The sequence below is a fragment of the Strix uralensis genome, chromosome 11 (assembly GCF_047716275.1).
Source record: "Strix uralensis isolate ZFMK-TIS-50842 chromosome 11, bStrUra1, whole genome shotgun sequence".
In the NCBI taxonomy this organism is placed as follows: Eukaryota; Metazoa; Chordata; class Aves; order Strigiformes; family Strigidae; genus Strix; species Strix uralensis.
The window spans coordinates 3,823,664-3,851,588 of record NC_133982.1 but is presented as its reverse complement, the minus strand read 5'-3'; the positions used below and the strand labels follow the sequence as shown (position 1 = coordinate 3,851,588).

The window sequence follows — 27,925 nt, the reverse complement described above, 5'->3', positions numbered from 1 at the left end:
AAGAGCACTGGGGGTTATCAAAAGATCTTTGTCGTAAAATATGCAGGTAGCTTAATGATGCAGTAGCTGTCGAACTCTATGTAATAATCACTGCTATTGCTGATAAAAAAAACCCCCAAACCCTTCCTCAGTCAGTCTTAAAATCTGGAAGGTGACCTTGGTCGGGAAGCCTGTGTCTTCGTTTAAGACCGAGATGGATGTTAAGCGCTTTGATTGCACGCTGTTATGGCACATGATGTTGAAAATGCTGCCAGGCATTGACTAGCACCTTTTCTCATTTCTTTTTTAGAGCTTTAAGTTTCTGAGAGACTGATGGCAATATGACCTGCTAAATTTAAGGGTTGGAACTCTTGGTTCTAGAACTCCAGTTCTGTCTGATCTTTTTTTTTTTCTTTTCTTTTTTTTTTTTTTCTTTTCAAGTGAGCAACAATATGACTGTCTAAAGCATGCCTTATTTAGCCTCTCCTGTAAGGATGACCTAGCCAGATAAATTTTAATAATGCTTCAGTGTAGAAGGTGTAAACTATTTTGGGCTTGATGTGCTGTGAATGTTGCTTTTTTTTTTTTCCTTAATCTATTTAAACATTAGTAGTAGTAAGTCAGATCACGCATGCGCCATTTTTTACTTCCTGTAGCTGTTAAAATTGGCAAAGCTCTAAAACGCACTGCTGCCATCTAGTGATACTTTTTGTAAAGTACAGCAAAACTTAAAAATATATACAGTATATATTTATATTTGGGGGGAGGGGGAAAACCAAACTACAGTAATTGTGTTTCATTTTTAAGCTGCTGATATTCATTCCTTACTGTATGTCTGAAAGATGAGAGAATTATACTGTTCTGGTACTTAGAGAAGTAATATAAATTGAAATTATCTTAAGGGCTTAACCTATATAGAGAGACTTGGGTGTCCTATAATCAGACTTCAAAAGCTGGAACGCTTCGACGTGGTGGTGGAATGCAGTTGAAAACAAAAACAAAACTTCAGTTTATAAATATATATATATATGATTGCTTTTTAAGTGATTTTTTTTTTTTTGTTAACTCATGTAAATTCTCAAATCCTTTTGCACTGATGTGTTCAACATATTCTTGTACATTCAATTCAGGCAAACTTTTATAATTTTCTTTTTTTTTTTTTGTTTAAATGATGAAATGTTACAGCATGGTGATATTCTATGCAACTAGTTATACTCTTTAGTTTGACACTGTAATTTCTCATGATTTAAAGATTGTAGAAATAGACCTAACAGGGTTCTCATGATGTGCGTAACTGTAGATGCATGAACTTGTGTTCTGTGTATTTGTTGAAGTGCAATGATGTATAAAAAGTGGATTCACCTGTTTTTAAAAATAAAACACTGACAAAAAAAAATCGTGTGAGACTTTCTCAAGTATTTAATCACAGGTAAGCTTGTGAATCCCAAGTGCTGGGTATCCTGGAGTGTGTATTCCAGTGGCAATAAGCTGGTATTTCTCAACCTTCTGTGAGTTTTTTCAATTCCTTCTCCACATCTTCCACAAAAGCTGGGAAATTCTGATCCATGAGACATAAGCGAATGAAGGGCCCCAGCTCCTGTGCACGCCACGCTGCATGCCGATACACAAGGGGGAGCTCAGACTTCTTTTTCAGCACAGACTGTGAAAGTTAAACACAAAGGTGTTGCACTGATCTTGGCACCGTTACATGGTTTTTGTAACAATGCAGCTACGTCAAACTTTTCCTTCAGTATTTAATAAAGATGCATCTGCCTTGTTATTAATGCTGTTTGAATACTTTCAATTGGGTATGATTTCTATATGTAACTTTTTCTCTGATACCTGGCTCCAATTCCAGTATAGCTTTTATGCAACTTTGAATTCCTCTGCAGTTATTTAAGTCAGAAATGCCAATTTCCTGGGTAACATCCATTTTGTGTAAGAGAAGAAAATCCTGTACGAAGCATATGGTTATGCTTACACATTTCAGGTGGCAGTACACTACACAGTTCTAAGCTCTTAATTTCGCAAGAGGTTTTATAGCAGTAAATTATGGGGCTTTTTAAGAGTGAAAACATCCTTTTCAGGCCCATTTAACCCTAATGTTTTCCCTTAGTGGTGGGTGCACTGCACCATCATGTCTCTTTTCAGTATAAAACTGGTGGCAGCAGTTTAAGACTAACAAGGCCCGTGTGGAGGCTGAGGAAGCCCTGACCACTCCCACTGCCACTCAGCATCCCCAGGCCCTGCTGGTTCATCCCCTGGGCACACTGGAGGAACATGCCCGTAGCTTATTAGGCACCTTTCGAGCACCTTCTGCACTGCTGTTCCTATGACAACGAGCTGAAGTAGCTCGACTAAAACTTCATGGTGGCGGCTGCCAGCAGTCCTGCTGGACGTGAGCCACCCTACAGATATAGTGACTTCACAGTTCCGAGGCCCTCCTGCAGCCAGGCCGTTGTAAACCGCGTTATTCACAGAACATATTAATCGCTGAGCGCTTATACCAACACTTTTCCATTGTTCAGGCTGCAACTGTTCTATAGACCTCACCACCCACTTGGTCTTTAACTTTCTTTACCTGTCTGTGCTGAAGTTGTTAAAACTGCAGCATCAGTTACAGATGCTTTTTTAGATACTTTGCGTGAAAGAGCAGAAGCAAAGAAAATCACTGAAGTTACTTTCATGGTGAGGTAAGTGTGATGTGCAGCTGGTAATCAAGGTGAATGGTTCTGTTCCTGGGGGGAAATGCCAAATGCCACCTAGTCTGTATCTGGCTTTATAAAACTCCAAATGTTTGGCCTCCTTTTTTTTTTTTTTTTTTTTTGAAATGCTGATAGGAGCAGCACAGGCTAAACCAAACCTCTCCATCTGGGAAAGGCAGAATTGCTGTTCCCTTCAGTCAGGCCCCAGCTTCTGCTGCTCGAACGCGAGATGGTGTAAGCCAGCTGGCAGATGGGCCAGGCATGCCGACAGCTGGAGCGTAGCTGTGTCTGACTTGTGGGAAGGAAAACAACCACCTTAATATTTTTGATAATCTTATTGTTGGTTCACATTGCACTGTTGCTCTTTTCCTGGTGGAGAAAAATATCTTTAAAGATTGTTGAGTGTCTTTTTAAAAAAAAAAAATCTGCAAGAGAAGGCTTAAAACTAACGCTTCCTGAAGTGGTGGAAATGGAGAAATTTAACTCCAGAGTGTTCTAGAGCGCTGGCTGAAAAGGTGTTTCTAAAGTTGAAGCAGGGAAAAGAAGTTCAGCTCTGAGCAAACTTTGTAGGGCAAGCCTGTGGGCCAGGGCCTAGGAGATCCCAGCTCAGAGCACAGTTGTGTTAAGCTGAGTAAGAAGTAAAAGGGCAAGTAGAGGAGGATGTAGGAAACTACTACATCAAGGAGTTTTCTTTGTGCTGGGGAATTTTAGTAATTCAAGCAAGAGATGGATGAATGTGTACAGCAAACATAGGCCTCACTGGCAGAAAGCTTTGTTCGAAGCAGGTATTGTGCTTCCCCCTTACACAGGGACCACCGAATGGCAGTTTTTAGAAGCTAAGTTGTTTATAATGTGGGTGATAATTTACATTTGCTAGTGTTACCTCTTAAAGCAGAGATTGGTCATGAAAAATACAGTTGCTAAAGGCAAAGGGCCTTGTTTGATCGCTCTTGCTTGTTGATGCACTCCTGCTGCATTGTACAAGGACGGTAACAAAACTGTTGGGAATCAAACAGCAGGGCATGTAATACAGCTCTTGCCACCCAAGGAGAGTATGGGGAGCTCTGCTTTCTGAAAATAGAGGTGTTTAAAAAAGGCTTTTTTGGGTTTAAGAGATGGCAGCATAGGAATTGTCCCTTAAACCACTGATGTGAATAAACATTGCCTTGATCATCCTGTGAATACGGAAAAAGGGTAAAACAGACCCACAGAAGCAACAGCACAGAAACAGAAGTTGGAAAGTTTTCTCCTCGGTCATCTCATCCCGCACTGCCCCAGATTCACAGTAAACAAGCAACAGTTAACTTCCAGGGATTTTTAAAGATGGCTTTCCCCCGGACTGCACAGTGAGGCTGCCAATTGGATTGGGGGATCTTTTGCAGTGGGTCAAGGATGGTATTTTCAGACTTGAGCTATGACTCTGCTTTCTGCACAGCTAAAAGAGCACAAAACCATTTATTTGGATGTGACCTCAGGGTATTTGTTTGCTCTCAGTATGTGGTTTGTTCTTATGCAGATGGAGTAATTACACTGAAATACCTGGTTTTGCAGCTTATTTCCTAGCTGCAGATCATTACACAAGATCCTGTGTTTTTGCTGGTATAGATGATGGCATCCTGATGTTCAGTGAAGACATTTACCAGATGTTTACAGAATATGAGATAGCTTGTTCTCTCTCCATGCCCGAGAGATTCAGTTACAAGATCTAAATATTAGATTTTTAAATTTTTTTTTTTTTTTTTTTTTTTTTTACCTGTGCTAGCTGCGTTACAGATCTTCTTTCTCCAAGGCTTGTACAGGAATCTGGTAGAGGCTCATCTGGCTAGAAAATACCAAATGCAAATAAGGGCTTGTTACCAAGCAGAGTGTGGGTATGTGCAAGAAGGGAAGTAGTTCCATTTTTAGAGATAACGGGAAGAGAATGTGCTTAGCTACCTTATGCAGTAAAAAGGCATCTTTTTATGGAACCTGAATGCACATCTGCTCAAGTCTTTAAAAATGAAAGATGTGAAATAATGGGCCTGTAGTTAAACTGTCACGTCTGAACCAAGGTAACTTTTAAACTACTTACTAGAAGTAACTTTAAAAAATGCTGTGTATGAATGCTCACCAGGAGCATGCTTTTTGCCTTCCCATGGGTCACATCACTGAAAATCTTTTCCATCTTTTCTTTAGACCATCTGGTCTAATTTGTCAGTTCTATTTTCTGAGTGAAGCTTTCAGTCTAACTTCTGGAGCAAGAGCATTATTAAGACCAACAGCATGACTGTTGGTGTTCAGTAGCAGTCTGTCCTGAAATACTTTCTTTACCTTTCATTCTTTGCTTTAACTTACCGGGAACTGAGCAAAGCCCAAAGTATAGGTAATCTGCTTAGAGAACAAACAGTAACTCCTGAATATCAGCTCTTGAAGGTCTCCCATATGCTGCCTTGGAAATGGTGTGAGTCAAATCAGCAATATATTTTTTCCCCTGCACTTTCGCTACCAAATATGATTTCATTGTCCAGCAGAGTAGGACCTTCCTAGATTATGCCATGAAAATGATGCAGCTGAAAGCTTTGACATTCCTTTTTCAGGGCTCAGTCTTGGTCTTGATACTTTTATCACGTACCCAAGAGGCTTCCTGGTTAAGTTAGCTGCAGGGATGTTTTCTAGAGCTGGTAAATGTGATCCTCTGGATACCCAAGAGAGCATATATTTAAGGATTAGTCACCCTCAGCAACATTATCTGCCCTTGCGTTTTCCATTTACCTTCAGTCTTTGTCTTGGAGGAGGTAAACATTCTGTTCCTACCCTGAAATCACTTAAATGTGTCAGGTTAACACAAATTGATACAACTGCATATCTACAATTATTAATACTGCAAAACAGGAGTGGGTAAACACAAAAAGGAGAACACAATTCACAGTTACTTAAATGGCTCTGATAATTTTTCTTACCCTGTGTAATTTTTTTGAAAGTCTGCCAGATGGTTCCCAGCAGTCTTAGCTGAAATTCACACTAATGAAACTGTAGATGTGTTTTTGGTAACTATTCAGCTCTCATCTGCCCCCTATTCTTGTTTATTAACCCCTCAGCAAAAACCGTTTAAGCCTTCCACCAAAGCATGCCACCATCTGATTGGGAATTGGGCAATGATACTTGGTGGCAGCATTTGCTGCTGTTTCTTTTAATGGTTAGTAACTTCATGTGTTTGCCTGAGCCCTTCATTTCCAGGCTGCCTAGCTAAGGAAAAGTTGAAACCCCAGAGCAAAGCTTTTTTCCCACCTATAAATCTCATTCCATATGCTTGCTAATACTCTTCCTATGATCACGTGCAATGTGTATATTAATTTTGGTTATTAGTGATGTCTTGGAGGCCAAAATGAAGGCATCTGCTTGCTCTGAGGTGTGTTACAACAAGTGTGAGGAGCTAGAACCACTTTTTTGAGATATGCTAAGAAAATGGGAAGGTGATAGCCAGGTTCAGCACCTGACTTCCTGAGTAACTCTAGCCCTGTTCACTAGCCAGGTTTCCCTGCATGTAAACTGAATTTTGGGTTTCCCAAATTGTTATTTCATATATATAATCTCACAGTTGCAAAAAACTTTCTTCAGAAGTAAAATTTGTCATTTACAGATCTAACACTAATAGTTGATTATTCTTCTGTTTTTCAGTCTGTATGTTCTTGCTTACTTACCATATATAGTACTGATGCATTTTGTTCAGTGTCCTTCACTTGATTTTCACCGTTAGGCAGCTGACTGAGATTGTGATAGAGCTTCTGGCTTTGTTCATCAGTTACTTGAACCGGTACGTACTCTGCAAGTTTCTGAACGCAATTGCAGCAGTGTTCCAGCATCTGGGCTTTTGAATCTCCACCAAACTGAACACGAAACATGCGGCATTCATTCTGCTCAAAAACCAAAGAGAAATTAAATTAACTGTGAATCCCCTCAAACTATTTTGATTTAATTAAATTCCTACTTGTTAAAGTTAGGAAGAAGGTGATAAATTTTTGGATGACTGCACCAACTTAAAGACAAAGAAGCAAGTTTTCCCTGCTGTATCTTTATTTTGCCCAGCAGCTAAAGCAAACTATGAATCCCAGTTCAAAAATCAGTTAAAAAACCCCAAGAAAATGGTGAGTAGGGCCACTTGTGAACTAAAGGTCTAGTCAAGTGAATAAACCTCACCAGGATGACAGTTTTTAGACACAGAGCAGGGGAATTAAGTTCTTATTGTTGCTGCAAGTAGTATCCCATATATGCCAACTCTGAACAGTTATTTGTGACAAAAAATGAAATCACACTAAAGTAAGTAGAAGTTAACTTTAGAATCTAACCTCAAAGTTCTGGGAACTGTATGTTCCATTTAAGATTTATGTTGCTATCTGCATCAAACCCAGCCTTCCCTACCTACCTGGTCTGCCTGTGTGTAGCTAAACATACAAATTCAGTTTGGCACCCCAACTGGGAACGCTGCTGTTCCTTGAATAGAAGCTCACACAGTCAATCAGGAGTGCAGGAAACTCGAACGCATTACTTTAAATAGTGAAATACTAAAAATAAAAAAACCTGGATAGCTCTGACCCCCCAGTATAGGTTGTCAGGCTGTACCATAATAGATATTTTAAGTACGTGAGGTCCAGCAAGCTGCACTGAAAAGGGAGGACTGAAGAGTCCATTGTGCATGATGAGCTTGTCCTAAGCACATTCAAACTGAATGCTTTTGTTCAGGGAGTGAATTGATGGGACTTTCTGTTTGATCTTGAAATTTCAAATTTAAACTACGTTAAAGAAGTAAGTTTTCTTTGGACTGACCTAGCTTATTTGAGTCTTCATCTTTCTGAGATTCCAACGTCAAACCCATTTTTTAAATGACTAGACACGCTGCTAGACTGCTGATCACAGGAATACAAGGACATCTTTCACTTTAAAGATTTTTGTCTCCAAGATGAGCCAGCTTTTCACGACAGCCTGCATGTTTACATGCATGTTATTTTAAGATGCTTGTATTGCATAAAATAATTTTTAAGGCACCATAAGCATAAAAGCTTGTCTCAGTACCTTTTAAGGGGAAAAATGTCAAAATAATTCAAGCTGTAGCACTCATTTTACCAGTGCCCAGTTACATTTCTTCTAATTAACTAAAATGTCAACTGAACTGGGTCAGCTTCACATAACTGAGAACTGACTTGTGGGTATGCCAGACAGGTGAGTTCTCATTAAAATGACAGAAAGGTAACTTGCATCTTAATTTGAATTCCTTTTGCAGACTTTGAAAGAACACTTGTTTTAGTTACCCCTGCAATCCCTACATCCTTTTTAGTCTGAGCTATTTGTGTCACCCTCTGTTTTTTTCATAAGGAATGTTAAATACTTAAGATTGCAGTTTATAAACAACGATAGACTGTTTTCCTTTATGTAAAGAGAGCGAGCACTCAAATTCAGCTAAGATGATGTCAAGTTTAGCATAAATGGAGTACTGGACAGTAACACCTGAACCATGCAAGAGCTGAAGTATTAAAGAACATTGAGGTCAGTTGGGTCATTCATCAGATTTGCACCTCTTCCCATGCTGGGCCACGGGGGTGAGCTCAGTGAAAACAGTATGAAGGGAAAGGACTTACTAAGAATATTAAGAACGTTTGTTTTGCTATTGTTTACAGATTGTTTCATATACAAATTTTTATCCATAGAGGCACATCAAAGACTAATGTGAGAGAAGCAATTCCTAGAGATGGAGCTGTCTAAGGGGCAGTCACAGCCACGCAGCTGTTTCTTTCAGCTCAGTGTAAGGCACCAGCGTGCATCTGACAGGTACGGCTTCAGAATCACACACTCCTGTGCTTCACTGAGTAAAATTTCCACTAGTACAGCTGAGTTTCAATAGTGATCCGTGACAGGCATCTTCTCTATGTGCCTTGTTCCTTTAAGTATATTAATGGTAAGCTTCTCAAAATATAGTTTAGAAACTCATTGTGCTAGCTAAGAGTCCACAGTGCCCTATTAAAATCATATTTCTTAAGAAATGAGTAAGTTTCACTAGAAATGCAATATTAATGATTCCTTACAAAAAACAAGGAATACAAGATAAATCAGAAATGATAGTGCAATATTTAGTTGCCCATGCTCCTTAGCTGCCCTGGGCAGTCAGATACATAGGACCTGGCTTTTGAAAACCTAGCTTGCTTTCCTCAGCTTAAATGGTTTCTGCTTGACTCTTTCCTTACTTAGGTGTAACAGGGTTGAGACATAACCCCTTACACAGTGTGGCTGGCATCCTGAATTTTTTAAAATATTTTTGAAGATCGGCACGGAAGCTATATACACTGATAACATTTAAGAAATCACTTCAGCTACAATTTAGGATATAGAGAAATCCTATGACAGGACCACTAAATCCAGTTTAAGTTGTGTGAATTTATGGTAAATAAACATTTAGATGCACCAAATGCATTTAAGACTATGCTAATATTCCTCCTTTTCTGAACTGTCCCCCAGAGCTTTGTTCCAGCCTTACAGTGACTGTGATGATGATTTTGTGTTTCTTGTGAGATGCAGCAGAATCCCTCAACACTGTGCTGGGGAACTGGTTCTATTAATAAATGCGAAGGAAATTGATGATCATCTGATTCATCAGAATTAATTACTGCAACAGTTCGATAGTTGTCTTCAGTGATACTCCACATTTTATAAGAATCTGACAAAAATCAGAGAGCAAAGGTGTTTTGGTTTCAGGCAAGCATCACCCATGAATTTAAAACAGTTTAAGATACTTATTTATGCAGTTCCTAGTGCCACCATTAGACTAGGCTTATTCTGAAACAAGATGAGTGCTTATGTTTAAACAATGTTTATTATGCCTCACATCTGCGTTTATCTTGCAATTAACAAGGCATTCTCCCCTCTGCAAACTATATTGTTTGGTTTATAACATCCTATAATGAAATATTTATGAGTCTTTCATAAAGTAAATCAGATAAAAGATCGAAATACAACTAAACAAGAATTTTTACAGTTTTCAGCTATTCTGGATATTGCTATTATCTGCAGTTACAATAACCCAGTCTGTACCACAGTTCCTGTCAGGGCAGAATGCCAGAACATTTCAGAATACTTGAGATATTTTTATGCCTTAATAGTTCTGTGAACAGGGCAAAGAGTTAAAACTGATCTCTAGCAGCTACTGAACAAGGGGCTCATCATCTTTTTCCAGAATTCCTGTTTCTAACAGAAATGACTTCTCTTGTCAAGTAGAGATAGTTAAAGTAGAGGCAGCTGTTTCTGCTGAAACAAAGCCTAGAAACTATCAGGGGAGAAGGGAGAGCTATGCTCATTTTGAAACAGGCTTTGTTTCTGAAAAACCTGGTGAGTGCTCAGTGTAGATGAATCAGAAACTTCTCAGAGTTCATCTAAGAACCAAGAAAACTGAGATTTATAAAGAAGTTGGTAACAAGCAAGTGCCATTTAATTATTTAAAGGCTAATCAACCATTTCTCATGAGATCTGAGGGGAAGACCAGAACCCTAGGTCCCTTTCATTGCCTTGAACCCCAAATGCCTGGATCACCAGCCTGCCACTACTGTGCCAGGTGTCAGGGGCCACAAAATGGCTAAGTAATTGTTTCTTTAGATATTTTGTTTGCTGAAGTTAAGTATGACTCATAGGTAGCATGCTTCTGTACACCTAAGAGAATCACTTCATCTTTTTAACTGTTAGCCATGGCAGATAGATTCTAAAATAAATACCAGGCTAGCTGTTTGAGTAGCTAACTCTCAGAAAGCAGTCTAAAAGACGTGTTTGCAGTTACAAAAGACACTAAAATGATTCAATCCATTCTTGTTTAATATCTAGAGTAAAAAAAATATATATAGCTAGTTTACAGTATCTCAGAACTTCTGGTTTAATTTATCCAGTATTAAGAAATTTAATACAGAACTGTGTTAGATATCAGAAATATTAAAAGCAATTCACCTTTGACTGCGCACGAAGCAGCAGGCAGTCTGCTCTTCTTACTATCTTTAGCCACTTGTGGGAATCAATTAGTGAAAAGCCCTCCTGAAATAAAGCAGAACACAAACTACTTGCACAGCAAACATGCAACACTCAGAAGTACACACTTACATGATGTAATTTAATCCCTAATGAAGATTACATACCCGCAACTTTTGCATCTGTCAAACAATTGCCAATATGTAATTTTTACCACACTAAGAATTAAACCTGAATCTGTAGCTCCAGTAGCAACACTATGTCAAGGTACATTCTAATTTCCATATATATTTTACATTTTTATTTGTGCAGGTTATGAAAGTCTCAATGAAACACATAAAAAACAGCGTCACGGAGAGCTTTAAATTCTTCCACATCCCATGAAGTTGCCCGAGAGGGCAGCAGAGGGCAGGCAAACCTGAAGAATGGGACAGCAGTTGTTTTATCTAAGGCCCAGAGAGGTATTTTTTCCAGATGGAATTCGGGTAAACAAGAAGCAGCTTTGATAACTTGATAAAGATGTTTTTATAATCCAGTTGCATCACCTGTCAGTCTCTTCAAACAAGATGGACTGCTCAGCATTCTGTAAAAATACCCCAGGAAGCTGAAAACATCATATAAAAATTGGCAGTGGACTGTGTCTCCCAAGGTACTTTCCACAGACTGCCACATAGTCATTAGTTAGCAAAGTCTCAGGGAGGGGGGGAACCAAAGAAATTTAAGGGCAGGGAGGAAATTACCTATCTGTTTTATCTGAACTCGTAATGCCTTCAATGACCATGGCTTTTCACATAGGCTGCTTTTCATAGGTGTCCTAAGGGTCAAGAACCAGAAGTCATGTCCATCCTGGACCACCAGCAGAGTGTTTTTGCAAGTTACTCTCCATCTTATGCAGGTCCAGGCTGGAAGCCATCTGCCATTCTATTTTGGTTCAAGAAGTCAGCCTGGTAAGACACTGCTCTTTTAATGTGCTGGCACTGGCTTTATAGCCTCGTGGACCAATTGCATGTAGATTTTTAACTGAACTTTTATGAGAGGAATGTCTAGAAAGCATTGAAGAGCTGAACCAAAGGCAAACTGGATCACAGACACAGATGCATAGCTGATTGTACACCTGCTCTGATAACTTGGGAATGGTCAGACAGCATGAAAGCATCATTCCCAAAAGATCTGAGGTCAGAGGGAGAAAATAATTTCCCTCTTCGCTGTAAAACCAGGTGCTGACAGCAGGTAAGACAGGCCTGTCACTTGCACCATGTGTGTTTGCACTGAGGACATTCAAGATGACAAGGAGGACTTGCTAAGGTGTGAAAGGCCTCAAGGTCAAAAGAACAGGAAGACCTCACTTTGTGACTGATGGGAAGTACCAAACTATCCTATGCTCTCACAGAAATCAGTAAAGGAATCTGGATCCTAAGTGGGACAAACTGCAAATGATAGACCTCGCAAGAGAAAAGAGCTTCTTATTTGGTAAATTGGTGGGTTTTATATATATATATAAAACATATATATATGTCCAGCCATACTTCATGGTGCAATTAGGGTGCTGAAGCAGCGCAGGAGGAAGCTGTGTCCAGCATGCTGAGGGCACCCTCCTTCCACATACAGACAAACCCCTCTCTGATGTCAAATAGGAGGAGTCTCTGAAGAAGGTCAGCCTGTTACGTAGTCTGAATTTATGCCTGACACAGTAAAGGAAGCCTATGAAATGCTCTTACTCCTCTGTACCCCTGGCATTTTAGCACCCCTGCCTTTGGGGTGTGCAGTTTCAGCCTCTTTCACCCAACAAGTTTGGTATGCAGGTGTTAAAGTTGGGGTGGGGCAGGGGGGAGAAGATACTGAGCAGAATGCCTGAGGAATGAGATGGGATTAGTAGGCTAAGAAAGAGTGCACCACTGGTAAGAACACTTCTAGAATAATCAGTAGCATTTCACATGCCATGTTTTCAATAGCATTGTAGAATATATTACATTGTAGAATATATTACTTTGAAATTTGGCTTAGGACACCAATGGCTGTGCAGTTTGGTCCCAAAACATTGTTTGATGCTGAAAATGTAAAAGCATCAGCAAGTTGTGCTAGCGATTGTGCACAGCAGAAAGTTATGTCAAAAGTCAAGAATTTCAGTCATGCCAACAAGATGGAAATAGCAGCATCTGCAACAGCCAAAAACCAGCATTAATTGTGCATCTGCATTGCAAAGAGGTCTTAGTACATGGCTGTACAAAATACAAAAATGCAGATTTGTTTTGTGTACATGAGCAGTACTTTAGAGGAGACATGGAGTGACATCCACCTACAATGCTTATCAGCTTGTGCAGTGCTCGTGCAGCCATAGTTGCCAGAAGGGATCTACTAAGGAAGCAAGCAAGGAAAACAGAGTTGAAGTCAGAGGAGTAAGGTACAGCTGACAGTGCACTCAAGGAGGGAAACAACTGGTTGCCGAAAACGTACGTAGTGCAGGAGAGTTTGAATGGGCAGGGGATAGGCTCTCAAGTTGGAATAATGAAAGATGGGATATGTAGAACTGAAATATAAAGCAGAAAAAATATTTTAAATTATCTGAAAGTAAATGTTCTCACTGTTTGGAATGCAATAGACCAAGTGCATTTACATTTATCTTTGTGAAACAAACTCTAACATAAGGTGAATTTCATCTCAGCACAAGGACTTCTTTCTCTCTTTAATGCAGTAAATGTTGAACACCTTTTAACTTACTTAGATTGAGGGGAATGTCCATACCTTCTCAAAACACACGGGCCAGTTCAAAACTGCTCACTCTGGATAAGCAGCGATGCTGAGTCCTGGGCAACCAGCCAGCCCAGATGATGATTTTGTGTTGGAGTATAACAGCTGCTCGTGCTTACACACTTAGTGCTTCCTGCCATAGGGAATTTCTCCACTGCCACTTGGTCTTCCCCTGATTCCACTACCAAGCCCCAAAATGTTAGTGAAGCAATTTAATATTGTATTCTTTCACTAGGCCACTTTAACTTGTGGCCACTTGTGCTTACTCTGTCTATTTCAAATAGTTCCTGGTTTTGATACACACCAACTGTGTTTATATTCCCATATTAAGTCTATTTTTATAGTGTTTTTCCTTTCACTGTAAGATGTAGGTCGAACAATGTTGTCTCTTTAAAATAATAACTGTTTTCAAAGAAATCATAAAAGGCAGCCAATGTTTAACTTTTCTACCAACTATTTTGACATTCCCCAGGTTGTCATCCTTTTATATATTCTGTTTCTGAGGTAAAGCAAGCTGGAAAAAAACAGCATTTGGAATTTTTATTTATGTACTCCTAATTATTCAACTCCAACCCCAAAATTTGCTTAACTGAAATTTAATTTACTTCAAGTTTAATTAACTGAAGAACAAAGCAGAAGGCATTTCCTTTCCTCTGGCACATTCGGTTGATTGTATATTGCCAAGCAGAAATGAATAACTAAGAACAGCTAAAGCAAACAGCAAAAGTCAGGGCAGTACTTGAGCAATACAACAGACCTGATTTGGCACAACCAAGCTACCTGAAAAAGGAGAGGGAATGGTTTAGACAAACTGGGGTCTGCAGAACTACTCAGACTGAACTCCATCATTAAATTGTTTACATCAGTAATTCTCATTACAGTCAGGATCCTCTAGATTTTCCTCAGTTCTAAGCAGCAAATGATTTTGCACCATGTTGAGGGCTATTCTGTTCCTCATGGCTTTTCCATGTTACCTCAATCAGCTTAGACTGTATTTGAGGCTGCCTGAATAAAACAAAATAAGATTATTAACAGTGACAGGCCACTTAACAGTAAGAATCCTCTCTTTTGTCAACAATGAAATAGTTATGAATCTGCATATGAAGTTAGGTCAATGAATTCAGAGCAACAGGAAGACCACAATAAATCTGTCCCTTGTTTCATCACTTGAAGTCAGAGGATCTCTGCCAACACCCAGGAGCTAGGCGTGGGGTGGATCCTGGAAACTGCATGGCAATATATTTGAGATTATAGTCCATTTGTGCCTTGCGAGAGCTAATGAATTGACTCTAAACCTGCTCTGGACATATGCACTGATAAAGAGAAAAGTAGCCCTCCCTCCTGCTGCTGCCACCATGCTGACAGAAATACAGAGAACAAAACAGCTGTGGTCACTGTTCCCCTTGAGCAGGCAACATCCATAGCTGCTTTACATTCAGAGTTGGGCATTGCTGAGCAGTACTGGGCACGAGCAAAGACAGATGACAGTGTAAGATTAATCAGGAATATAGAAAAAAAGGCAACCTAGAACTGGTTAGGAACATAAGACCTCAAATGTTTACAATTTGAAGAGATAAATGACAGCGCTTTTCTAAGTTTGATCATTAATGTTCAGTCATGCATATACTCCTTATGTTATTCTCTAGGATCATACTTGTAAGAACACTGTATTAAACAGTTTCATGCATCTCTGACAAAAATCTGAGTCTCTCAGAGAGAGGACCCTGAGCGGAATTAAGCTGAAGCAGAAAACAAAGCAAGACATTTCCCAAATATTTTGGAAGCAGGCAAGATGTGACCACACCTTACATGAGGCAGAGAAGCCAACAATGCTGGTCTAGCCTTACAGCCATCTAGGCAGTCATTAATTGGGAAATACTTTTGTTCTGATTTTACATTTCAGCATTCAAAAAGCTGCTGGATAATGAGGCCTGTGAGCTATGTTGGAATGTACTGCATTTAAAAAAAAATAATTTATGAATATTTTTATTATTGTATCATCTAGAAACCCTGTGGTGCTAAGCAACATAGGAACACAGGAACAGATTATATATTTTATGTTAGATTGCAAGGCGTTTAGGCAACCCTATCTTAACTAAAAATTAATATATATTTAAGAAATGTTATTTGTGTAACAGTTCAGCTATGCTGGCTTGCATCAATTAGTTTGGATTCACTCATTCATAAGACATATGTTTTCAAATGAAACTTAACTGTGTAAACAATAGCTTAGGAAGAAAAACATTCTTTTTGCCACAAACATTATATACTCTGCCCTTAAATTACAACCAATATTAAAAAAGACAAACAAAAACCCAGAATGCCACACACAAAGCCACGCATTCTCCAGCTTTGGCTGCCTCTTATAATAGGCTCATGAAATGCAAATAAAACAGTTTGTTCACAGTTCAGAATGAACGTATGCGTTGTATAATGTAGTGGATTAAGGAGTCAGCTGGGTGTCCCACAGACTGGGAATGTGCATTTGCAAGAAATTATGAGTTCAGCATGAGATCAAAGGAATTTTATTGTAATAATGAATATCCCAGTGCACAGCTGCCAGAGTGGTCCTGTCTGGTAACTGAAGCAAGATGGCAGAAGAGAAGCTAAAGGCCTTGGACAACACTGCCTGCCTGCACTAGTCTGATTCAGGCTGGGCAGCACCATGTACACAATTCCCCAGAAAACAGAGCAATCTTCTACTTGCAACAGCCACGCTCAGTTTCCAGGGAGGCACCTATGACAGTTCCTTAATGCGTTCATTTCCCAAGGTAAGTACCAAGACACAGTTGGGGAGCAAAACTAGCACAGCACGCTGCATGGTGCCTTTGCAAGGCAGAAGAGCTTTGGGAAAGCACTCTTCTGGGGAAGGGTAAGATGCTCTGCTGCTCTGAGCACCCCACCTGCAAGCTCGTGCAACACTGCACAAAACCCATAGGGATGGCTTAAATAACCTGCCATTTTCCCCAGATGGAGAGAGGCACTGCCCAGTTACTGTGTTGTCCCGTCCAGAACTCCACACCATGGCTCTACTCACCATGCTGAGGATATAAGGGACAGTGAGAAATCTTTTCAGAAATATCATTCACTGTCTAGCTTTAAAGTGTGACTTGTAAAGTTAGAAATACCAACATTTTTGACCTCTAATATTCTAGGTACTATTATTATTTAACAATTATACAGATTAACACCTTGCTTATTCTCAGAAATGACTAATTTGGCAACAAAGGAACGGTAATATTATTTCTAGCTATCTACACAGTGTGGTAAATACATCTGGTAGAAGTTGGCAACAGAATAGAAATATCATAGTTGAGCACACTGTTATTAAGCCTTATGTTATCTGAAAAAGCTTGTAAATTATGTTCAAGGATTATACTGAGCACTAAAGTAGAGGCAAACTGTGATGTTTTCAGAAAACAAGTAAAACTGAAAACATGTTCACAAGTGTTTGCTTGAAACCTAACATAGAGATTATAAATCAAATCTTGCATATATCTGAAAAATATTGATTTTTAACTCATTGCCTTCCCAAAAGAGAATGTGAGTTGCCATTTTACACTTTTAAAATTAGAAAACTGCTTATTCTATTAAAAAATTGAGAATTCTTCCTTTCATTAATGACTGTAGAATAAAAATGTACTTCCAGCTTAAAAGTTAGAAGTTGTGAAAATTAAACTTTGAACATAATTCCAATCAAATCTTCATTATTACCTTATACCACACCCAAAAGTATAAATTTTCCTTACTTGAATCTTTTTCCAAGATCTAAATAAGGCCAAATACATTAGTGTTAATTCCTGCAGTATGAGTGGTCTTGAAAACTGAGTCAAGAGTAGGAGTGTCAACATGACAAAAAAAATATCCCCAAACACGACAACTTGTACAGTGGAGGAAGCAGAAAGTTGTCCCTGCAAAAATTTCCAAGCTATATGTCAGTATCCAAATGAGTCCTGTATAGCATCATTAGGAAGACAGAACCATGTGCTTCACAGGCTGTATGTAACTTAGACTTTAGTGTAAGCATTAGCTGTCTCAAACAGATCTGCAGAATATAGAATAGGAAGTGGAGAGAGGTGAAAGGCCAAAAGCAACCCAACCAACCAAGGCTGACAGACAGCAAGCTAACTGGAATAAGGAATAAGTGGATGTTAAGCTCTGCATTATCTTTTTCCATGCATTTTTTTTTTTAAATCCCCAATCTCTTAGAAGCCAGATCTTAAATCTTGCTGTTAAGCTTCTTTGATTGTGGAAAATAACACATCAGGGCTGAACTCATTAAACAGAGTGCTCTGTCTCTACAGAGGCAGGAGAGCTAAATGAAGTAGCAAATACAGGACACACGCAGCCACCCTTGAGACAACCATGCCCAGGGGACTCAGCAACCGATAACTTTTGCCAAAGTGCAGCATGTTGGGTGCAGGAACATGTGCTGCCAGGTGTCAGCTTTCTAGAAAGAGTTCCCCCAGATGGGTACAAACTACAGCCCCTTGAAGGACTGAATAGCAAAGATAAGCCTCTAACTCAGGACAAACCTTGACATTTCATAGTGAGAACCTGACTTTCTTCTTTTTTTCCTAAACTACACTTTAGAGCAGTGACACTCAACCAGGGACCTGGATGCTCATGGGTTTAACTGGCTAAAACTCTTCAGGGCATCCCATTAATAAGTCAAGTTAAGCAATTTCTTTTTTAATTCATGATACAAAATATATACTTCCCTAGATCAATACCATATGTTAAACTCTACCTTTAGGGTAAATACATTTCATTAATAGATATCACTACTCTTTAAAAACTATTCTAATCGTTGGGTTTAGAAAAATTGGGGCAAGAGAAAAGTAAAGATCAGAACCCCTTAAAACAGTTTACTGCTGCCAATACTCGATACATAATCCTTATACAACAGGAATGTATCATATCAAACATGAATGGGGAAGCTAATGCAGAAAGATACTCAGCTTGTCCAAAACAATCATGTCAACGGCACATGTTGAAATAAACTAAAATAGAAATTTTTGAACTACAATTGTGGCACTGAAAAAGGCAATAAAACTAAGATTCCTGCTATTCTTTCAAATAGCAATCACAGGACTTTTATTAAGAAACCAACCTTCCTCTAGCTTTGCAATGTACTACCACTAAGCAGCATTAGCAACCTGCTCACTTCCCTAGGTTTGTGTCAGATGCCCTCATTTATTGCACAGGGACCTTCGTCTACCAAAGGCACTGTTGTGAATATCATCTCAAAAACTTGGTGCCTAAGTTTCAGGCACTGTAAAGAGAGCATCAAGAACATCGGAACGTCTGCTGAATGCTTGCCTAATTAATGAGGTCAGGATCTGCTGTATCCTAAGCACTGCTCACTTAGAAGTCATGAGGGGACCAGGAGGGCACTAAGGACATTTACGCTTTAAAAGATCAGGTCACAAATCAATTACTCTGGATTAATTTTATCCTATTAAATAAGTCCTCTTCACAATTTCAATTTGTTTAATTTGTAGGACATTAAGAATTCTAGCACTGGAATTAATTGCATTGAATAAAACACCAAAATATAATTTTCATGATGTGTTAATTCGAAGGCGGGAAAGGAAATAAGAGTTGTGGTAAACAGAACATGATGATCCTGAGAGTATGACCAGAAATTGACAGAGATGCTGTTGAGATATTCCTGTTAAAATTTCATTATCTACAATACGCAAGAATGAGATTCTTCTGCCGTAAAATATACAGTCTGTTAGGCAACACTGCAGCAAAAACAGGTCCTAAAAATATGTTATGTAATTTATTTCCAAATGAAGAACTTTGTTTAAAAGAAACCAAATCAAAACACCCTTTGACTTGCACTACACATCAGGGATTTTTATGTTCCACTCTCTGAAGTTCCATTTACCCTCCTCTTCATTCCATTTGGCTGATCACTGGAAGTAGATTGTATTTTTAAAGAAAAGTAGTTAAGATAGTTTCAAATGTGTGCCTGGCAGTGTCATTAAAGAATGTTTAAAGTGATCTTGAATGCATACCCATTCCCCAAAAGTTTACCTAATAAAATAAACAATTTATTTTCTTTGAGCAACTGATAGAAACACTGAACATGTCCACGATTATTTGTTACAGTAGTATGGAAGTACTTTAATGACCAGTTCTGGAGCATCCTCAGATAGCATAATCAATTGTTTCAAACCTCTGGCACCTCACCACACAGCAGTGTGCCCAGCACAAAGTATTTACTAATCTGTCTGGTTTAGAAGTGCTGAGGCTTAGTGTGTACATTGTAGCGTTCTTTTTGGCAAAAAAATAGTATTTCAGCTTCCAGTAGTGAAAAGACTGCTAGAAGGGTATTCATTAAATATTCTAAAATTTTATTGCTCATGAAAATAATTCTGTAGTCTTCTGCTAAAAGTATTTTTTGTATTAAAATATTTTTGTATTAAAAAAAATAGTTTTTAGGATATGTGAATATTTTATTGCTATTTTATAAATGCTGTTCTTAGAAATGGATGATAGAAGAGCCATAGTCTCACTTCGTTCTAGATATGACCATTCCTTAAGGAAAAGCTTTCTTAACACTCCTCCTTTAAGAAAATAAAAAGGACTAAGAGAATACGAAAATAAATCCATTATAGAGAAAATATTTTGATATCCAGTCAGGAACACTTGAACATTCTTCCTAGAATGCATCATGTTAATCCAACCATCAATGAAATAAAATTTCCATTTCTATACAACTTTTGCCTTAGTTTTGTGCAAACGGAGTTGTAGGGAATGTTGTACGTAGATGAAAGGTAGACACCAAAGAAGAGGATTTGCTAAGTAAATAGCTCACACAAACGCTATCTTCACACTGAGTTTTCATACTGGCAGGAGAGTACGTTACAGAAAATAGTTTATGTATTGTAGTATTTCATAAATCATTACTTGACATGAAAAAGTTTGATGAAAGAATCACTAAGCAACAGAACAAAATATGCCTTCATCCAACAAAGGTATTTGTAGGGCCTGTGCTCCCTAGAGAGCCAACATTGGGAGCTATCACTAGCACGTTGGCCAGCCGAGATTCGTTTAGCAGAAAACTATGAAGCTGATCAGCACTGAGTTAAGGCAAGCATTAGTTCAGTTAACATCACCGTAAGAATGAACAAAGAAAAGTTCTATGTGAAATACAAAACAGCCGAAGTCTGGAAGTTCACGCTTTTCAGTATGTGACTTTGATTTTTTGCTGGACTTTTAAAAGCATCCACCCACAGTATTATCAGCATAATGCAGAGCTTGCTGGCAGCTGAAAAGGTTCATTTTGGCTTTTGTAAAATGTACATGCCACTGAAGAACAGATGCACTCTTTTATCTTCCTGAAGAAAATAGAAGATACAAACCAAGATAGTTTGCATCTATTAATGCACTGATTTTACTACATTCCTTGCCAATTTTAAACCAGAAGAGATAAGAATATATCATACTACAGTACTACTCACTTTAAAAGCATCCAACTAATAAGTTTTCTTTGTTACAGATATTGGGTGAAAACTTCCCTTTTTTAAAAACTCTTACTTAGGATGGTTCATGTCAAAAGTCTTGGGGTGGGACAGGGGTTCCTGCTCTACTATTACTGCTGCACTAAAAAAAAAAAAAAGTTAGGAACATTCATCACTGAATTAATTCTTGAATTTAGTTAGCAGTTCAGTTCATTCTTGGATTACTGTTAGAGAGGAAAAAAATCCCTTTATTATTCATCCATGGAAATTTTACAGAAATACAATATAGTTATTCAAGTTGAGAAGGAAATGGTGTCCCTGTGACAGATTTTGAGCCTTTTGATATACTACAGGCTCCTGATTTTGAGGGAACTGCATAACAATTATTGTAGCTTTGTACCTTGTACCTCTGCATAGGAACAAGGTACAAAGCTACAATAATTGTTACCCAGTTCCCTCAAAACCAGGAGCCTGTAGTACATCAAAAGGTCTGAAAAGTGGGGATTAGAAGATAGATCAAAAGACTAGACATCAACAACTTAAAGGATGCACTTACTACATAGCAAGAAACAGTTCTGTAAGTACATCAGAGGGAATTTCAATGCAAGCGAGTAAGAGTACCTACGTGTTGGAGAACACCTTGGCAATAAAAAGGAAATATCCAGTAGTCGAGGCCAGAAACTAGAAATGAGCGTACACAGTAAAAACATGAGCTGAATCATTCCAACAGTTGCAGCATTCTATCAAACTTGATACATTCCCTCTGGAGCAGAAACTTGTGCATTATCCTCTGTGACAAAATGTCCATTATAATGGACCCCCAGTGAGAGGATTTGGTCTGTGACAGATTCAAAAGAACTATATGTACTTAGTCGTGCAAAGCTTGTTTAAATATTGTGACAGTTTCTGACATCTCCTGAGAGCTGGAGACTAGAGGGAGATAGAACCAGTGAGATTAACCATTTCTGCAGTCTGATTATTCCTACAGCAGTAACATAGACTGCACAGGATTGCAACTTTTTTATTCTATGGCATCTCAGTAAAGAGTCTGCAAAATTTCACCAGTGGCCTGTGCAGTTCTGGCTAGCTTTGAGGCTTGTAAGCTGTTATCAGCTACTGGCCAACAGCACCACTGCCTGTGCTGCCTTCTTCAGCAGTCCCTGTGCAGCACCCTTCTGTTTGACCATAGTGGCTGCTTTACCAAAGAGATCCCACAGACTGTTCTTCAAAGACTGAAAAGATACCTGTAGATTAGCACTGTCCCAGGAAAAAGAATTTTATCATGACATATCAGTCTTACATAGCATTGGGAAAAGGGACACATTTCTGAGAGGGCAGGTGCCTCGGGAACAAGCCTAAGCAGTAAAACTAAGCCAGATGTACTGGACCATCCCTTGTAAAGAGGAAACCTGACATAGTTCTGAAGATGCCCGCTCAGGTTCACAACTAGCGGATTGGGTATTTGCCAGGTTTTCAGCAAGTCAGAACTAGTGTGGCCAGCAGGGACAGGGAAGGGATCTTACCCCTGGACTCGGCACTGGTGAGGCCGCACCTCGATGACTGGGTTCAGTTTTGGGCCCCTCACTCCAAAAAGGCCATTGAATGACTCGAGCGTGTCCAGAGAAGGGCAACGGAGCTGGTGCAGGGTCTGGAGCACAGGTGTGATGGGGAGCGGCTGAGGGAACTGGGGGGGTTTAGTCTGGAGAAGAGGAGGCTGAGGGGAGACCTCATGGCCCTCTCCAACTCCCTGAAAGGAGGGTGCAGAGAGGGGGGATGAGTCTCTTGAGCCAAGGAACAAGCGCCAGGACAAGAGGGAATGGCCTCAGGCTGCGCCAGGGCAGGGTTAGACTGGCTCTTAGGAAGTATTTCTTTACAGAAGGGGTTGTTGGGCGTTGGAACGGGCTGCCCAGGGCAGGGGGCGAGTCCCCATCCCTGGAGGGGTTGAAGAGTCAGGCTGACCCAGCGCTGAGGGATCTGGTGGAGTTGGGAACGGTCAGTGTGAAGTTCATCGTTGGACTGGAGGATCTTCAAGGTCTATTCCAACCGAGATGATTCTGTGATTCTGTGAAGTCAAGAACACTTAAGAGGTGGGAGGACTGCAACTGCTCCAATCTCTGAGAAATATAAACAGGCATAGGACATATTATACCAGTGCATTTCACACTAGTTGAGTCCTGTATGCACAGAACACACCTGCAGCATGATCCCAATTACATGTGCTTGAAGAAGGGCACCCAAAGGAATTGGCAGTCAGGTTTTAAAATGCATGACACCAGCTTTGTATAACTTTTCTCTAACACTTAATAAAATGTTGTTAGTGTTGGTCTTAAGGTTGGTATAGAAGCATTGCCAAAATAAATGTTTTTTAAAAAATCCCAAACAACTTTTTTTTTTTCTTTTAAACTCTCAGTAATATATTTCAGTCATGTTTACCAAGCATGTCTGTTCCACCTCTATTCTGCACTATTCTTAGGCTGTGATTGTTACCGCAGTATTTTAGTGTCTCTCAGAAGCTGAAACAGACCTGATAAATCTCAGAAATTCCTCATCTGGCATTTCAAGCAAGGCAGCTGCCTGAAAGCTTCACTAGCCACTAAACCCAAGAGCTGCAAGCAAGTGCTTTTCTCAGCCAAGTCTTTATAAAGCTCTTCTTATACTTCCTGCACTCATCCCTTACGACAGCACACTTTTATCTGCCCATTGTTACTTGCCAGATTCTGTCTTTGCCAGACACGGTCTTTGAAGAGCTACAGCTTTTGTCTGTGCCTTTTTTGCTGTTTAGTTAGTTATTAAAACTTACTTTCAGTTGTGAAATAACAGTTATTTCAAGGACATTCTACAAAGTAATATAAGTCTACTAGTTACTAAACAGTTGCAGCCACCTCATTGGGATACTGAAAACAGGACCAGCCCCAGGAGAGGTGCATTCTGCACTGATTCATTCTGAGCAGAATTTGGTAAGAGATGGCAGCAAGTCTCATTTCAGTTGCATTTCTTTTAACTATCTTGACTTTCAGCTACTTCATTCCTTTTTCTTATTCAACACAACTGCTAAAATACTCTCCGCATTCCGTTTTTAACTTGTCCAAGAACATTCAACTTGTGCTCACTAAATATGTGAGCCAAATGTCATGTCTTGTATGAGGGGTATCCAGACCAACAGCTGACAGCTCTCTGTTAGCTCATTCATTATCTATTCAATATTCTTAACACACTCAGAGCAAAAAAAATTCAAGAGTATCCTTGGTTCTCCCCCTATACTTACAAGACATTTCTGTAAGTTTAAGACCTTTTAAGAGGCACAGTAAAAACTAGTTTATAAGCTTATATATATTTAAAGCTACAGCATACTCTTACATATTCTGCATTTAAAAAAAAGAAAGTATTTGTTATCTTAATACTGCAGCATCCTCCAGTGGTTTGTAATAGCTTTGTAATATATTTATCAGCCATTTCCTACTTGTTATCATCACTGAGTATCGGTGATATGCACTGAACACACTTGATTCTAGTTTCCAGCACAGGCCTTCTGTCAGGAGTATCAAACCAACTCCTTCTAGATGGAGTGTTGCTTTTAACCTCTCTGGTGTCATTGTGAAATCTTTAGTAGCTGCTTAGTACGGGTTACAGGAAAATCAGCTGACACAACTCTGAAGTTGTTATTTTCTCTCCATGAATGTAAATTGTATGTTACATCATATTACCCAATGCAGAAAAAAACACACCCTTTGATAAGCCAAATTATTAAAACCAAATACTAACAGGTCATTAGCAAGAAGCTAGATGGATCATATAGGAAAATATAATTACATTTTAACTATTTAACAGTATATTTTCTCTGTTTTCTTAGGCAGAAGAATTGTGAAAAAATCCCACGTATCTTTCAACATCAGCAGCACTTAGTATTACATCTTAATCTAGATTTTTAGAACCACAAAAATAACACTCTTCCTCAGTATGGAATAATACATTTATTATTATTCTGATAAATGTAGCAAGAAAGCAGCACATGAGAATTACCACGAGCAAAATAAAATTGGCAGTTTCCTTTCAGTGGGACAGAGCTTGAAGCTGAAAAGGGATATGAAGTTAATACTGATGCTAATATGAAAGGAGAAATGTTCTTTATATATGAGACACTTACCAGTACTGTTCGCCCTTGGGAAATAAAGAAATGGCCAGATACAACAATGGTAAGGGTAAGATGGCCTGAGTCTTCATTTGATTCAAAAACCTTCAAAAAGATAGACAAAAGAAAAATCTAGCCCTGTAAGTGCAGAATCTACATTTTCCATTTCTAGTGCAAAAGAAAAGGTTTCAAAGGTCAGTGCTAATAGTCAGGTGTATAATTTGCCTCTCAGTAATGCAACTTGCCCTCCACTCCCACAGGCAGGAGGCACATTTAAGAATTTTTTGCTAATTATAACTCCATATACAGATTTAACTACTTTAAACAACCATCTAGACTATTTCAACTTGATCTATAGTTTTTAATACCACAGGTCACCGCTGAAGGAAGGAATAAAAAAAAATGGGCCACTACTTATCATATCATTGATGTGTTTACATTAATAATTCATGAAGCAAAATGTCTCCCGATTCCTGCATTAGCTCTGGACTTGCAAAAAGATACCTGTAAAGGCCTCACTTATTACTGCTTGCTACACAGAGGCCTCCTAGACCCCACTGAAGCCAGTTACAGCCAAACTAAGCAGCCAGGCCCCCCACACCGCCCATCACCTTCCATGAGGAGGTGTTTTGTCCTTCATCGTCACCCTCCGTCGGGGGGAGGAAGCGGCCGTAGCGCTTCAAGGGCCACGTCGTGGCGCTGCCGAGGAGGGAGGTATCGCCGGGGCCACCCGGCGCAGAGGAGTGCCCCCGCTCGGAGCTGCGACGCTCGGAGCTGCGACGCCCGGCAGCCGCCGCCATGCCTGTGCTGAGGGGACGGCGGCGCAGAGCGGGGAGAGCAGCACCGCGCCGGCGGCGGGCAAACCGCGGTTGAGCGGGAAGCGGGAGCCAATCGAAGGGAAGAGAGGGCGTGTGGCGGGAACTGTTCACCAATCAGCGGGCGGCAGAGAAACGAGAGCCAATGAGGTAGCGCGCTCGGGCTTGCGCTGCCTTTCTCTAGCGCTCGGTGGCACGAGCCGCGCTCAGCTCGCCTCAGCTCGCCTCAGCGGGGCCGTGCCGTGCCGTGCCGTGCCGTGCCGTGCCGTGCCGTGCCGTGCCGTGCCGTGCCGTGCCGTGCCGTCCAAGGTGCCGTCCAAGGTGCCGCTTCTCCCAGGAGAGCGCGGCTACTCCCTCCCCCTTCTCCCAACAGGCTCCAGGTGTACCGATATGGCCGGACCGCCCGGCGGTGCTGAGAGAGAAGCGCCGACCCCGGGGTACGCGCGACCGCCATTTTGTGAGGGGTGAGGGAGCGCGATCAGGTCTGAGCAGCGAGAAGGAGGCGGCGGTGTAGGAGCCCGTGGTCCGTTGCTGCGCTGAGTGAAATGCCCGCAGAAGCCGGCCATGATGTCAGCATGCATCTTTCTTCAAATGAAGTATGTCCAAGTTCCTGTAGAAAAGCTGACCTAAACTCTAAAATTGCCTTTTCATTTCTTTGTGCCAGGTGCTGTGCTCGCTTCATGGAACCTGAACAGTGCTTTTGTGGTAGATCCCCCCTGAAGTGGGATCTGTGTTAAATGTCAAAAAGCAGCTCACTTTTCAGCGTGTGTTGTATGGTGTTAGCCAGCCCAGTTTGTACAGCTGGATTAATCAAAATTGCACCCCTTCCCATTTTGCTTCCTCTTATTATTAGGTTGCTCCTAGAATTACGTAATGCTACACTTTCTCTAGATAAAGAGTGATGGTGAAATGACTCATAAGACGACTGCACTTAGGTCTTCCATTTATAGTACGTATCTTGGCCCATTAACAATAAAAAAATGTGCATTAGCCAGGCAAGGTCATTGAGGAGGGAGCATGGAAGAGCCAGTTACCATTCATAAAGATGTGAATGAGAGTCTGCTGATCTGAACGGACTTAGGGACGCTGGTCACCACTAGCCACTGTTAAACCATCTGCATGCTTAAGGGTACTATGCCAGTAGCTTTAATTCCAGTTCTGAGCATTGCCTACTGCCAGCAGCACATATTTGACCAAGATAAAGCTTGGCTAAATAGTCATACTTCTTAAGCAGAACAATTAAGTTTATGCCATTTTTTTTGCTTTTTGTTACCTTTATGACTTGCACTTATGATGCTGGCTTAGCTGATATGAATAAGGTTAAAATGGAATGAGTAATTACTGTCTCACCTGAAATAAAACCTTCAGGTACAAGGTTGATCTATTAGTTAAACTGCAATGGTTTAATCTGTTAGAAAAGACTAGATTGACATTTATGACATGTGGCAGTTGTGTTTTTCATCTGATGTTACACTCTGAGAGCCAGATTAATATCTGAGGAACTATTTCCATAATAAACAATTTTACAGTGTTTTCAAAAGGAAGGTGTTTATCTGAACGTTTTGCAAATAGGGAAGCACAGGCAGAAAGGCATTAAATGCCTTGACAAGGTCATCCAGAAAAATGAGTAATGAAATGGGGAATACAGCATGGGCCTCCAAGCTGCCAGTTGCCTTTTCTAATCACTGCTTCCCCAGGAGGATTTCTCAAGTTGCGCTTGTCAAACATTCAGAATTGGCCTGTAGACTTGGGACATTCTTGGAAACTACAGAAGCAGCTAAGTATTATTGTCAGAGAAAGATAGTGTGAGTACATATATCGAATCTATTTTCCCCCAATTCAGCTGAAGTTCTGTGGAAAATGGTTTGTTTGCAGCATCTTCTAGTGTCTAGTTTCCAAGAGTGATTTCTGGCAGACTTTAGGCTGCTGCAGGAGGAAAACAAAAATTTCCAAATGTGGTTTCAAAAGAGGCAGAGGTAAACCTTGAGCATCAGATACTTCCATCAAATACTTTAATAATAATGTATCATTGAAATGGCATGTGAAAAAGAGGAGTTAATAGGGGGACAGGGCACCTCGGTAGTGTGTGCAGTACCT

General features: G+C 40.0%; 2 protein-coding genes across 4 annotated transcripts in view; one reads left to right on the top strand and one right to left on the bottom strand.

Annotated features, from left to right (window-relative positions):
• NPTN (neuroplastin) overlaps nucleotides 1–1,759 on the top strand; it is a 59,049-nt gene extending 57,290 nt beyond the window's left edge. For 2 of the 3 annotated variants that reach the window (XM_074879871.1, XM_074879869.1), the window contains exon 9: nucleotides 290–1,759. The gene's annotated coding sequence lies outside the window, so the exon portion shown is untranslated. The remainder of the gene's footprint in view (nucleotides 1–289) is intronic. The other variant, XM_074879870.1, reaches the window with a different exon arrangement.
• Nucleotides 1,124–25,813, bottom strand: REC114 (REC114 meiotic recombination protein). The gene is made up of 6 exons (XM_074880004.1): nucleotides 25,625–25,813; nucleotides 25,029–25,118; nucleotides 10,644–10,727; nucleotides 6,365–6,577; nucleotides 4,438–4,506; nucleotides 1,124–1,639 (listed from the first exon to the last, which is right to left on the bottom strand). The coding sequence occupies exons 1-6, from the start codon at nucleotides 25,811–25,813 to the stop codon at nucleotides 1,478–1,480; spliced, it is 807 nt and encodes a 268-aa protein (XP_074736105.1). The 3' UTR covers nucleotides 1,124–1,477.
• Between the last annotated feature and the right edge of the window lie 2,112 nt (nucleotides 25,814–27,925).